The sequence below is a fragment of the Mobula hypostoma genome, chromosome 27, assembly GCF_963921235.1.
Source record: "Mobula hypostoma chromosome 27, sMobHyp1.1, whole genome shotgun sequence".
NCBI classification, from domain to species: Eukaryota; Metazoa; Chordata; class Chondrichthyes; order Myliobatiformes; family Myliobatidae; genus Mobula; species Mobula hypostoma.
The window spans coordinates 19342036-19355314 of record NC_086123.1 but is presented as its reverse complement, the minus strand read 5'-3'; the positions used below and the strand labels follow the sequence as shown (position 1 = coordinate 19355314).

The following is a 13279-nucleotide window of genomic DNA, read 5'->3' as shown; positions in this document are numbered from 1 at the left end:
GATCTTGCAACCATGTTTACCTTTTGTAATTGTTCTTTGGAAAGCAATTATATAACAGCACAATCTAAACATGCCTCCAAGAGGACCACACCCTGTCGAGGGGTTTGGAGGCTTGCGTGCCTCAGTGACCTGGAGTCAGGGCCTTGTGTTTTGGCTCTTGGTAAGGTCACCCATGCCAAGCAGCTCAAAGGGTTTAGGTCAGACTAAGAGTGGTCCACCGGTCCTACTCGTTCGGAGGTTCAGCTCAGGGCTAACAATCCTGACTGGCCAATAAAAAATCGTTACAGGAACAGCAATGAAGATTCTTTCTATGTGGCCGAGGACAGACAGAGGTGGAGGACCTTAATTGCCGCCCTAAATGCCAGCACTGTAATGGGCAATTAATTAACAATAACCTAAACATGACAGAAACTAACTTACATTTGCAACTGTTCAGTTGTTCAGTTATAGGGAATGAATCCGCATTGGTATTGACTTTAGGATTTTTAATTTATTTTACTTTAAATCACACTGTACAATTAGCATATTGGCATTTTTAAAGTTACCGTTTTGTTCTTTCTAGACATTTATAATATTTAATCCTGAAGATAATACTGAGTTGCTCAGCAATAATAAAACTGAAGTCGTATTCTATCGTTGGGTGAGTATTATAGAATATTAGTGGAGCATGATCTGTCCAGTTTCTTCAAGCATTTTTATTTTGTTTGATACACAGCAGGCCACACTCAGGTTGGAGGAGTCTGGGTAGCCTCCAGACTGATCGCATGAACATCAATTTCTTGAACTTCTGGTATTTGCGACCCCACCCCCTTCGCCATTCCCCATTCCCGTTTCCCTCTCTCACCTTATCTCCTTACCTCCCCTTCACCTCCCTCTGGTGCTCCTTCCCCTTCCCCTTCTTCCATGGTCTCCTACCCTCTCCTATCAGATTCCCCCTTCTCCAGCCCTTTATCTCTTTCACCAATCAACTTCCCAGCTCTTTACTTCACCCCCTCCCACTCCCCTCACCTACTACCTTGTACTTCTTCCTCCCCTCCCCCCATCTCCCTACTCTGACTGTTCACCTTGATGAAGGGTCTTGGCCAAAATTGTCGACTGTTCACTCTTTTCCATAGATGCTACCTGGCCTGTTGAGTTCCTCCAGCATTTTGTGTGTGTTTCATGGTTAATCTGCTGACTACTTTATATGGAAAAACACAGTATAATAATTTAAATTATTTTAAAGTTTATTTCTTTATTAAAAGTTTTACCTCTATTTGTATTGGTGCATGGCCAAGTGGTTAAGGTGTTCACCTAGTGATCTGAAGGTCGCTAGTTCGAGCCTTGGCTGAGGCAGCGTGTTGTGTCTTTGAGCAAGGCACTTAACCACACATTGCTCTGCGACGACACCGGTGCCAAGCTGTATGGGTCCTAATGCCCTTCCCTTGGACAACGTCAGTGATGTGGAGAGGGGAGACTTGCAGCATGGGCAACTGCTGGTCTTGCATACAACCTTGCTCAGGCTGCGCCCTGGAAACCTTCCAAGACGCAAATCCATGATCTCACGAGACTAACAGATGCCTATATAATTTGTATTTGTAGGTTGATTTTATTTTATATATTCAAATTCATAGAATCCTACAAATGTACAACAGAGAAATTGACCTTTATGCTCCATTTCATTCATGCTGACCGTGATGCTTAGTCATAGTCATACTTTATTGATCCCGAGGGAAATTGGGTTTTGGTACAGTTGCACCAACCAAGAATAGAGTATAAATATAGCAATATAAAACCATAAATAATTAAATAATAATATGTAAATTATGCCAGATGGAAATAAGTCCAGGACCAGCCTATTGGCTCAGGGTGTCTGACCTACACTATCTACGCTAATCCCATTTGCTCTCATTAGGCCCTTGTCTCCCTACTCCTTTCCTGTCCTCTCCAGTTTACAGTTGTTCGACATCCCATACACGTAAGCATTTGGGAGACCAGTGGTATGCTTTTGGAGCTGCAGCAGGGCTGTGGGCATCGTCTGCTGCATGGGAACTCAGTGTTACAGCCACGATTCTGATTTGTGGACTGTTCAGGTTATGAACAGTTCATAGGAATGGAGCCCCTGCTGTAACTGGGGAACGATCTACCAGTCCAAATGCCTCTCAAGCCCTGTGATGGAATCTGCCTGCTCTGCTTCCTTTGGTGGCTTGTTCAACATTTTCACCACTCTCTGTTGAAAAACAGACCACCCAGTTCTATTTTAAAATTTCTCTCTTCTCACCTTAAGCCTGAGCCTCCTAGCTTTAGGCTCCCCTGTCCTGACAGAAAACTTGTGGTTATTTATCTATGCCCCTCTTAATTTTGTAAATCTCAGTAAGATTTCCAGTTCAGTGAGAATAAACTCAGTCTTTTCAATCTCTTCTTACAATTACAGCCCTGGGGAACATCCTGGGGAATCTCTTTCTGCATTCTATCTATTGCTACCACTACATTCCTTTATTAATACCACAAATGATCCTATTTGTAATTGCGTACACATAATCAGATGTATGGTGCAAATGTACCACTAATGTTGCTGCATTTTTGAGATCATTACTTTGAGCTCTATAACAACCTACTGATGCTCTCCACTAAAATCGAAGCAAGAAGACTGCAACTAGCGGGGCACTGTCTACGCCACCCCGAGCTACCTGCCAGCCTAGTCATCATATGGGAGCCCAAGCACGGGAGGATGAACCCTGGGCACCCTCCCAAGACTGTAGTCAACACGCTCCTAGAAGACAGCGGCACGGCTAACGTAGATAAACTGAACACACTGATGAGGGAGAGGGAGAAGTGGAGAGTCCGTCATCATGCCTGATGTCAGCCCCCTAGGCCTGGGTCGACGTAGTAGTAGTACTTAAGCTGCTCCCATGGGCAAAAGCTCTAAATTGGAAGAGCCAGATTACTCCAGCCGCTTATTATTTCTTGAGGCCAAAAGGGACATCTGTAACCTTTTATAAATTACATCTCCAGTTCGCATACTAACGTCCTGGATGGTGTGGTTAGCACGCTCTACAGTTGTAAGCTGTACCGGGTTCAATTCCCGGTAAGGAGTTTGCACCTTCTCCCCGCGACCGCGTGGGTTTCCTCCGGGTGCTCTGGTTTCCTCCCACAGTCCAAAGACATACCGGTTGGTAGGTTAACTGGTCATTGTAAATTGTCCCGTGATTAGGCTAGGGTGAAATCAGGGGATTGCTGGGTGTCGTGGTGAAGGGCTGGAAGGGCCTATTCTACATTGTATACAAAAAAACCTGATATATATTACTGTTGAAAGTAAGGGATAAATGGAACATAACTTAGTCTCCATTTAAAGGCATACATTCTGTCCATAACATATGCTCTATGTTAATGTTTAAAATAGTATCTGTGTTTTGTACAAACAACCCTTCTCTTGGGAAGATAAAAACTGTAAGGAGAAAGATATACTCGCAGCCCTGATTGAATGACTCTCCTACTAAAATGTGTAATAAACAGCAATCAAAGTCAGATCATTGGCACAAAGAGAACTTGCCTCATTGCATAAGGAAACAAATTTAGTTGTCACATTTTTTGCTGGTAATTTATACATATTTGAATGTGTAACTTGCATTTTAAAAATGTCAACATTTTATTAATCTATATCTGCATTGAATGACTTTAGGAAAAGGACCAGTTGGAGTTTGCATCCCCAGTTCTTACAGATGAAGTAAGTATTGATAATATTTAAAATATTATCATTTCATTAATCTATGTCTGCACTGAATGATTTTAGAAAAAGAACCAGCTGGAATTTGCATCCCCAGTTCTTACAGATGAAGTAAGTATTGATAATATTTTGAAACAAGCTATACATAAGAAAGATACATCAAAAATGAACCCAGGCTAGAATTACCAAAAAAAATACTCCCTGTACTTTCAGCATTTTTAGTTTCTGTTCTCTTTCAAAAATGTTCTGAATTTTAAAATAAACGTAGCTCAAATGAAACAAGAGCTTAAGAGATTTCGGTTGGTGCAGGAATATGATAATGAGCTAAAAGATCTGTCGTTTTATTGGATGGCAGAGAAGGCATGAGAGGCTGAAGGTCTCCTTAAGCTTCTATTTCCAAAGTTCGATTCTAACTGCCCAGAACTGAGTGAAAACTTTTAATGATGTGTCAGTTAACTCACTTACAGCCCACATTGATTTAGAAGAGGGTTGTAAGTTGGTGCAGAGGTGCCGAATGTCAGCAGATGACTGTGATTTGGTGGGAACAGGGATTGGCTTGCATCTTGCTTTGATCGGTCTCTGATCTGAGAAAATTAGAAGACAAAGAGTCTGACCTTTCCTTGAAATGGAAATGAGAGTCAAAAGAGACAGCCAACAAGTGGTCTCTAATGCACCCTGAGAAGCTGCTGAAGCTGCTTTGTGCGAGGCATTCAGCCAAAAGATAAGGGTTTTGTGTATATAAAACAAACATAATGTAAGCTACATGAATTGCTATTAATCAGTGATATTGACATTTTGCACAGTAATGTACCAATGACTTGCTGAGAATAAATGATGCCTGTTCAGTTCCCACGATTGGAGGAAGGATAGCATTTTCCTGTTTGTATTCATTTGTTAACTTTCCAAACTTTACCACTGTGACCTTTTTATTCACAGACATTTGACAAGGTTGTGGGACTCTACAGTCAGTCAGTTTTCCATCTTGTCCCTTCACAAGTACTCACTGCTACTTCAGCAGGGAATTTAGTTATCTGGGCCACTGTGGGTGCAACTCAATTTGATACTGTGAAATCATATAAAAAGAGACCTTTTAAACTGATGAACCTACAAAACGATAGTATTACAGTGGTCACTGTAACTGACAGGTAAGAAAGGGGTGAATTTCCTGGAGAATGCAGAAGTAAACTTAACTTTTATTGTAATCACATAAAATTGCATTCATAAATAGTAAAAAAGTTTGTTTGCTTACTGTTCTCACACACAAATTTTGAGAAAACACATAATTTGAGGCTGAACAATCCAAATATTTTGATAGTGTTATTAGTGCTGGAGAGCAGCCAATACTTACTTTTTTTACTATTTTGGATTGTAATAAATTTTATTCCTTGTAGGAGCCCTAATGCATTATGAAATCTCTGATCCAAATTTTTAAAAAAACTACAATATGTTTAGAATTTTGCTTCAGTAAACCAGAAAATGATGTGCCTATATATTTTTTTCAGGGTTTATGTAAAAGACAAAATATAATTATGGGATATGTATTCCTCGAATGTCAAATTTTTTAGACACATTTGAAAATAAAGTGAATTGTAGTAACAGTGATTCCACATTCTGTTATGAGTTCGTTTGGAAATCCCAATGGATCAAAGTTCAAAGTAAAATTTATTTTCAGAGTACATACCTGTCACCACATACAACCCTCAGATTCTTTTTCTGCGGGCACACTTAGCAAATCTATAGAACAGTAACTGTAAACATCAGGAATTGTTAACTGTAAACAGACTGTGCAAATGGGGATAATAAATAGCAGTAAATAACGAGCATGAAATAACAATATAACAGAGTCCTTAAATGAGTGTAGCTCTCCCCTTTTGTTCCAGAGCCTGATGGTTGAGGGGTAGTAACTGTTCTTGAACCTGCTGGTGCCAGTCCTGAGGCTCCTGTACCTTCTTCCTGATAGCAGCAGTGAGAAAAGAGCATGGCCTGGGTGGTGAGGATCTTTGATGATGGATGCTGCTTTTCTACAGCAACGTTTCATATAGATATGCTTAGTGGTTGGCCCCGTGATGTACTGGGCCGAATCCACTACCTTTCGTAGGATTTTCCGCTCAAAGGCATTGGTATTCTCATACTTAGCTTCACAGGTGTAAAGTGAGTAGAGCAGCGGGCTATGTACACATCCCTGCAGTGTTCCTGTGTTGATGGAGATTGTGGAGGAGGTGTTTTTGCCAATCCGAACTTTTACCAATTTTACCAATTACTGATCCATTGGGATTTCAAAACAATCTCATAACAGATTGTGGAATTATTTTTACTGCGATCCACTTTATTTTCAAACATATCTAAAAAATTGTACGAGAGCTGGAGTTCACATGCCCCCTAAAATATACTGGAGCTCTGTCTCCCGTGATCTCTTTAACACACTGGAATCCTGTTTTCCTTTCCCCCTTGGCCTTTGTCAGAGCCCCGTTTGAAACTTGCTCAGTTTTATTCCTTTCCCTCCCTTTAAACTTACTTCTCTGGAATAACCAAAAGAAAAGAAATTAAAAGCGTGTTAGGTTATTAGTTTCGAATATCATCTATTTGTCTGGGTATGTGTTTACAGCTGCACATTTAAAAACTATAATTATATCAATTTACAAGATTATTGCAAAATATTTTCTAAGAAAATATGATTAAAATACAGACTAATGAATAACAAGAGACATTCTCCTAATGAGAAACTGAGATGTCATCATGAAGTATAACTCAACGTGTATGCTAGAAACATAAAACCATTCCCTGGTATCTGATGCGAACACGGGGAATTCTGCAGATGCAGGAAATACACGTTCCAAGAAAGAATATATGGCTGTGATAGCGGGTCTGAGTCACCTCCTCCCCACCTCCCCCTCGTACCCCATCCGTTATTTATTTATATACACACATTCTTTTTCTCTCTCACCTTTTTCTTCCTCTGTCTCTCTCACTATACCCCTTGCCCATCCTCTGGGTTTTCCCCCCCTCCCCCTTTTCTTTCTCCCTAGGCCTCCTGTCCCATGATCCTCTCGTATCCCCTTTGTCAATCACCTGTCCAGCTCTTGGTTCCATCCCTCCCCCTCCTGTCTTCTCCTATCATTTTGGATCTCCCCCTCCCCCTCCCACTTTTAAATCTCGTACTAGCTCTTCCTTCAGTTAGTCCTGACGAAGGGTCTCAGCCCGAAACGTCGACTGTACCTCTTCCTAGAGATGCTGCCTGGCCTGCTGCGTTCACCAGCAACTTTGATGTGTGTTCCCTGGTATCTGATACTGTTTCGTACTGTACAGTGTCTGAAACTCTGAGCATTTTATGTTGTTCTAGATTAGTTCTTTACTGGCAATGTTAGCATCAGCTGTTCAAAAGTATCACAAATAGTAGGATACGTTTCATAATACTTACCACTGTGACAATTATTGGATAACTTAACCAGTTTACAAATTTCATGTTATTTTAAAATTTCTGGTTTACCAAAGGAAGTTGCAAAATGGCAGAGGAAGTTGCGAAATTATCCTAAGTATCATAACATTTTTTGTAGATGTAGTTCTATAAGAGGAACTTGAAGCATAATTCAGCTCTGCCAATTACACCTTAAAGGAATTGACACCAAGTTTATTAATTGCTAGTAACCTGTGCACAAGGTTTCAGGGAATTGAAAATGGCAGGATAAAATGGGCCAATATTCTTGACCCAGGATTATGTCAGAAATTTTAATTTCAGCTTATTTTTATGATATCAAAGTACTGGGAACACCAGTTGCCTGTGGTATCAGGAATCTCAGGACAAGTAAGGTAGTTAACCTTGTTTCTAACCTCCGACTCAGGCTCTGTCATTGCTGCAGGTGCATGATCTGAGTGAAATATATGAGAATAAATTTTGGCCGATGAGAGAGCAATTCATAAACACTAATTCTTGCCACCATCTTCAGTCGAATTAAAGGACTCTTCTTTTGGAAGGAGGCTGTGGAAGGAGTGATATCTCTCCCTCCCTTGTTAGTGAGACAGAGGGATGACAAACTGTTGGGATGAATAATAGTTTCTGATGGACTGTAGATCATGGTCTCTCTTTGGACCTTTGCTGTTGCTTGCATGATGGGTGGGTGGGCATACTGATGCTTTCTTCTAGAATAAGTAGGGGGAGAGTTGATGCTGCTTGCTGCCACTTGTGCATGAGAGGGTGGCGGGGGGGCTTTGGGGTTCTTGCATCTTTTCTGTCATTCATTTTTTTGGGGGGGTTTTCTTCTGTTAGGAGGATGTCTGTGGAGAGTAAGAATTTCAGTTTGTATATTGAACACATTCTCTGATATTTAAATGGAACCACTGTGCCTACAAATGGAGTGCACAATGACTTACCGGCTCCTCTGTCTGAAAGTTGAAATGTCATGGTGCAATTGTTCGTAGCTTTACATTTATTATTGAGTTGTTTTTAACTATTATTTAAGGCAAATTTAAGGTAGTGATGATACTATATAAATTGTATATGGACAGTAATTGTACCTTTAATGTTTATTACAGGTACATAGTGACCTGTGATGTCAAAGGTTGCATCAGATTTTATGATGAACAGCTTTGCTTACTTAATTGGTACAGCAACTTTAACCTGGGGCCCATCCATTCAATTTCCTTCTCCAGTCAACCAGCTCCCAAAGTCAGTGAGAAAACATCTTACCCATCAGAGTCTACCATCAATGCTCAACAATTTGTTGTCAGGTTGGTAATGGTAATATTTTATTTAGTTGCTATCTGTTTTAAAAATATGACTTAGAATTCTCTATGTAATCATTTCTAAATTATAGGGTCCATTGAAAATTTCTAATTCATGGTAATATTTTGCATAAGACATATTAGCACCACATGTTAGTTTGTTTGGATGGCAGGGTGGAGATACAGCTCTACTGCAGGAGGTGAAAGGTGCCTCCTTCCTCTGCTAGCGTGCAGGTCGCCCTTGGGCAAGGTACAGCACCTGCTTAGCCCCCCCCCACCCCCGATCAGGGTCACGTGAAGCCGTGAGAGCAGGTGGTGGATGGTCGTACGAGCAGCTGCTGCACATCTCAAGTCCTGGTTATGTGACCACAGACGCCAGGCAAACAATCTCTGGAGGGTATTGATAATGGCTGTGGTCACCCATCTTGTCAAGACACTGCCCAGAAGAAGGGAATGGCAAACCACTTCAGCAGAAAAATTTGCCAAGAACAATCATGGTCGTGGAAAGTCCATGACTGCCAACATCATATGACTTGGCACGTAACGAACGAGTAAATAGTTAGTAGGTTAAAAAAGGTGAAGTCCAGCCTATAATGTAAATTGGTTTATTATCAATCATCACATGCACTGAGCTATGGTGAAAAACAGAATCTCATTACAATAGTGCATTGAATTAGTACAAGGAACAGCAATAACAGAATAAAGTGGTACACTGACAGAGTAAATGCAGTACAGGCCACTAATAAGGTGCAAGCCCAAAATGAGTTGGATTACGAAGTCAATAGTCCATCTTACTGTATGGGAGGGAATCATTCAATAGATATCAATTGGATAGAAGCTGGCCTTGAGTCTGGTGGTATGTGCTTTCAGGCTTTTGTACCTCCTGCCTGATGGGAGGTAGGAGATGAGAACATACCTCGGAGTGGAGTGTTTGATTACGTTGGCTGAGGTGGCAAGAAGTGCAGACAGAGTCCAAAGAAGGGAGGCTAGTTTATGTGATGTGCTGAGCTGTGTTCATAACTCTCTGCAGTTTCTTGCAGCCTCAAGTAGAGCAGTTGCTGTCCCAAGCTGTGATGCATGTTACAGAGACACAAGGATTTTTTTATTTTTTAAGGTTTCAGGACTGTTTTTCTTCCTTTATCTGCCTCTTTGCCCTCTGTCTTCTGTCCCGTCCTGAAGGTGATGCTTTCCTTTTTCACATGGTCCATCTCTAGTTTCTTGGCACTAGTGTTCACCAACATCATGAACTAGTGGCTATTCTTATTCTCATCTAAAACAAGAGGTTCCTTTGCCATCACTGGCAAACGCGTGGCAGTATCTAAAAAGAGTTTGTAAAATTATAAAATACATTGCTTGAACTAGCTGATGTGGAATGTGTCATGTACACTCCAACCTTTAAACTAAACCCTTTATGGTAATTAGCAAAATTACTCGTAAAAAATCCCGGCTTTTCAGTGGCCTCTCAATAATACAAGATGAATTGGAAAGCCAACTAAAGTAGTGCAGATGGGTAAGCCAATTGAAAAAAAAATATTTACAAGGCTTATTGATATAGTGTGGAAATAAAGTAAAAGCAACAGTTTTAAACTATTGCTTGTTCTATGTTCTATTAAGGTGGGGGGGGTTATATGGGAGGCAGGGTTTGAGGGTCGGCACAACATTGTGGGCCGAAGGGTCTGTACTGTGCTGTACTATTCTATGTTCTAAACATATATTCTCAATCCTTTGCTTGTTCCCTTGGCTTCAGCTATGCATCAAAGTTAGCATTTAGGTCTCCAGGAGGCAGGGTCTCCCTGATTGATCTATATCCTGTTGTATCTGTAGACTACCTTCTTCGCCATCTGCAATTATACGAGTTTTTATGTCATCCGCAGACTTGCTAATCATCCCTCCACATGCACATCCAAGTCATTAATAAACAGCACTGAGGCCTGTGGTACACTAGTTGTCACAGACTGCCAATCAGATCTACCACATTCTGTCATTATTTTCTAGGTATTGTATATTTTCATGCAGGCAATGCAATTTTATAACAAAATAAAAGAAAAATTGCTATGAATAAATGAATAACTGCAAGAAGTATTACTGAAAACTAACACATTCACTTTGAAAGTTAAATATCCAACCATTTCAAGATAGGAGAAGATACTTTTATTGCTTGTAATTATCTGGCTTCTCCAAACCTTTCGCATTTTGCCAGACCCCAACACACTACAGGGTTTCTTGACTTACAAAAGGGTTGTGTTAAAAATGTTTCCCAAGGCAAAAATGTGTAAATCAAAAATTCCAGGCAAAGGACATGATTGGAATTTTATTTTTATACAGAGAGACACACTATTTATTTTGGTAAAAAATAGTTTTTCTAACTTGAGGGCATACACCCTAAATATAATTATGGTGCAATTTTGTAAATTGAATGTTTGTAAATTGAGCAATCCCTTTATTATAGTAATAGCATAAAAGACTGGCTTAGAAGGTTCATTATCACTTCCTTGCACTCAGTGCCTCTATTTATAAAGCCCAGGAACATGAATGCTTTTTTAAAAAAAAATTCCATTTTTCAATCCATCTTGTCCCTTTCAACTTTTGGGTCTTGCATGGACAGCTTCTATTGCTATTTCCCTGAGTTGCAAATTTATCATGTAAGCAGGGAGATGATCATTGCTTCAAGAGGTTTAAAGAAGTTTCCAAACTTTTGATCTCTTCAAGATGTTTACATTTAAACAGCAAAATTTCACCTGATTGCAAAAGTATTAAAATATGTTTTTATGTCTCTTTATTCTGTGAAGAAACTTTGTCATAGCTACAATTGATGGTACAGTGGCTCATGTAACCGGAGATGGGTGCAAACTCGAAATGTTATTGCAGGAGCAATGTGCAGCAGTACAAGCCATAGCATGTCATCCCTCACAGCCTCTCATCTGTATAGGAAGCTATTGTGGACTCCTGAAGGTCTGGGACTATGAGAAGAAGAAACCCATTTGCAGCAGGCTGTTTGGAACTGGAAACTATATTCAGTGTGCGACTTACAATAAAACGGGTATGAACATTCATTTTAAAATGTAGATATTTTGATTTTTATGATTTCAAACTTTCACAGTCAGCATCAAACTCTTTGATGTCACCCAAAGGCATAAAAGCAATGCTTCCACAATACCATCCAAGCAAAAAAAAATCTTTTGTATAGTAATGTGATATCTTTCAAGGCTAGCCACCTTCAGTGAGACTTCTTATTCAGTTTTAATTGAGCTTGAATTAGGGGCAAGTGTTCATGTTTATTAAGTAATGGACTGAACTCGTCAGTTAACAAATACATCAGCCTGGTTACATTTGCATCTAGGTCTTGGTTGTTAAAGAACAATGTACTATCCAGGCACTTATATCATTGGTAAAGTTGGGTATGGTAAAGATTGATTTCCATAATACTGTACATAAGTGCAGAATTAGGCCATTTGGCCCATCGAGTCTGCTCTGCCATTCAATCGTGGCTGATGCTTTTTACCCCTCCTCAGCCCCACTCCCCAGCCTTCTCCCTGTAACTTTTAAATCCATGTCCAAAAAGAACCAATCAAGTTCTGCCTTAAATACACCCAGCGACCTGGCCTCCACAGCTGCCTGTAGTAATAAATTGCACAAATTCACCACCCTCTGGCTAAAGAAATATCTCCACATCTGTTTTGAAAGGGTGCCCGTCTATCCTGAGGCTGTGCCCTCTTGTCCTAGACTCCCCCACCATGGGAAACATCCTTTCAACATTCAAGAGATTTCAATAAGATCCCCCTCATTCTTCTGAATTCCAGTGAGTACAGATCCAGAGCTATCGAAACAGATGTTCCTTGTATGATAGCTCTTTCATTCTCTGAAACTATCCTTGTGAACCTCCTCTGAACCCTCTCCAATGCCAGAACATCTTTTCTTAGATGAAGAACCCAAGACTGTTCACAATACTCAAGGTGAGGCCTCACCAGTGCGTTATAAAGCCTCAACATTACATCCCTGCTCTTGTATTCCAGACCTCTTGAAATGAATGCTAATATTGGCATTTGCCTTCCTCAACTTGCAAGTTAAACTTTAGAGTGTTCTGCACAAGGACTCCCAAGTCCCTTTGCATCTCAGATTTTTGGATTTTCTCCCCATTTAGAAAATAGTCTGCACATTTATTTCAATGTTGGAAAACGACCATGAATTTTCCAACATTGTATTTCATTTGCCACTCTCTTACCCATTCTCCTAATCTGTCTTAAGTCTTCTGCAGCCTACCTGTTTCTTCAACACTACCTGCCCCTCCACTTGTCTTCATATCATCTGCAAACTTGTCAACAAATCCATCCATTCCATCATCTAAATCATTGATATACAGCATAAAAATAAGCAGTCCCAACACTGACCCCTGCGGAGCACCACTAGTCACTGGCAGCCAACCAGACAAGAATCTTTTTATTCCCACTCGCTGCTTCCTACCAATCAGCCAAGGCTCTAACCATGCCAGTAACTTTCCTGTAATACCATGGGCTCTTCACTTGGTAAGCAGCCTTACGTTTGGCACCTTGTCAAAGGCCTTCAGAAAGTCCAAATATACAGCATCCACTGCATCTCCTTTATCTATCTTACTTGTAATCTCCTCAAAGAATTCCAATAGATTCGTCAGGCAGGACTTGCCCTGTAGGAAACCATGCTGACTTTGTCCTGTCTTGTCCTGTGTCACCAAGTACTCCATGACTGCATCCTTAACAATTGATTCCAACATCTTCCCAGTCACTGAGGTCAAGCTGTTTTATAATTTCTTTTCTGCTGCCTTCCTCCTTTCTTAAAGAGTGGAGTGACATTTGCAATTTTCCAATCCTCTGATACCAT

The 13279-nt window shown here is 40.4% G+C and overlaps 1 protein-coding gene across 1 annotated transcript in view; it reads left to right on the top strand.

The window, feature by feature from the left end:
• Window positions 1-13279, top strand: part of cfap251 (cilia and flagella associated protein 251) — a 65839-nt gene that overhangs the window by 23418 nt on the left and 29142 nt on the right. The window contains exons 7-11 of the mRNA XM_063034202.1: window positions 563-640; window positions 3662-3706; window positions 4643-4851; window positions 8237-8431; window positions 11215-11465. Of these exons, the coding sequence (XP_062890272.1) occupies window positions 563-640; window positions 3662-3706; window positions 4643-4851; window positions 8237-8431; window positions 11215-11465 (778 nt within the window). The remainder of the gene's footprint in view (window positions 1-562; window positions 641-3661; window positions 3707-4642; window positions 4852-8236; window positions 8432-11214; window positions 11466-13279) is intronic.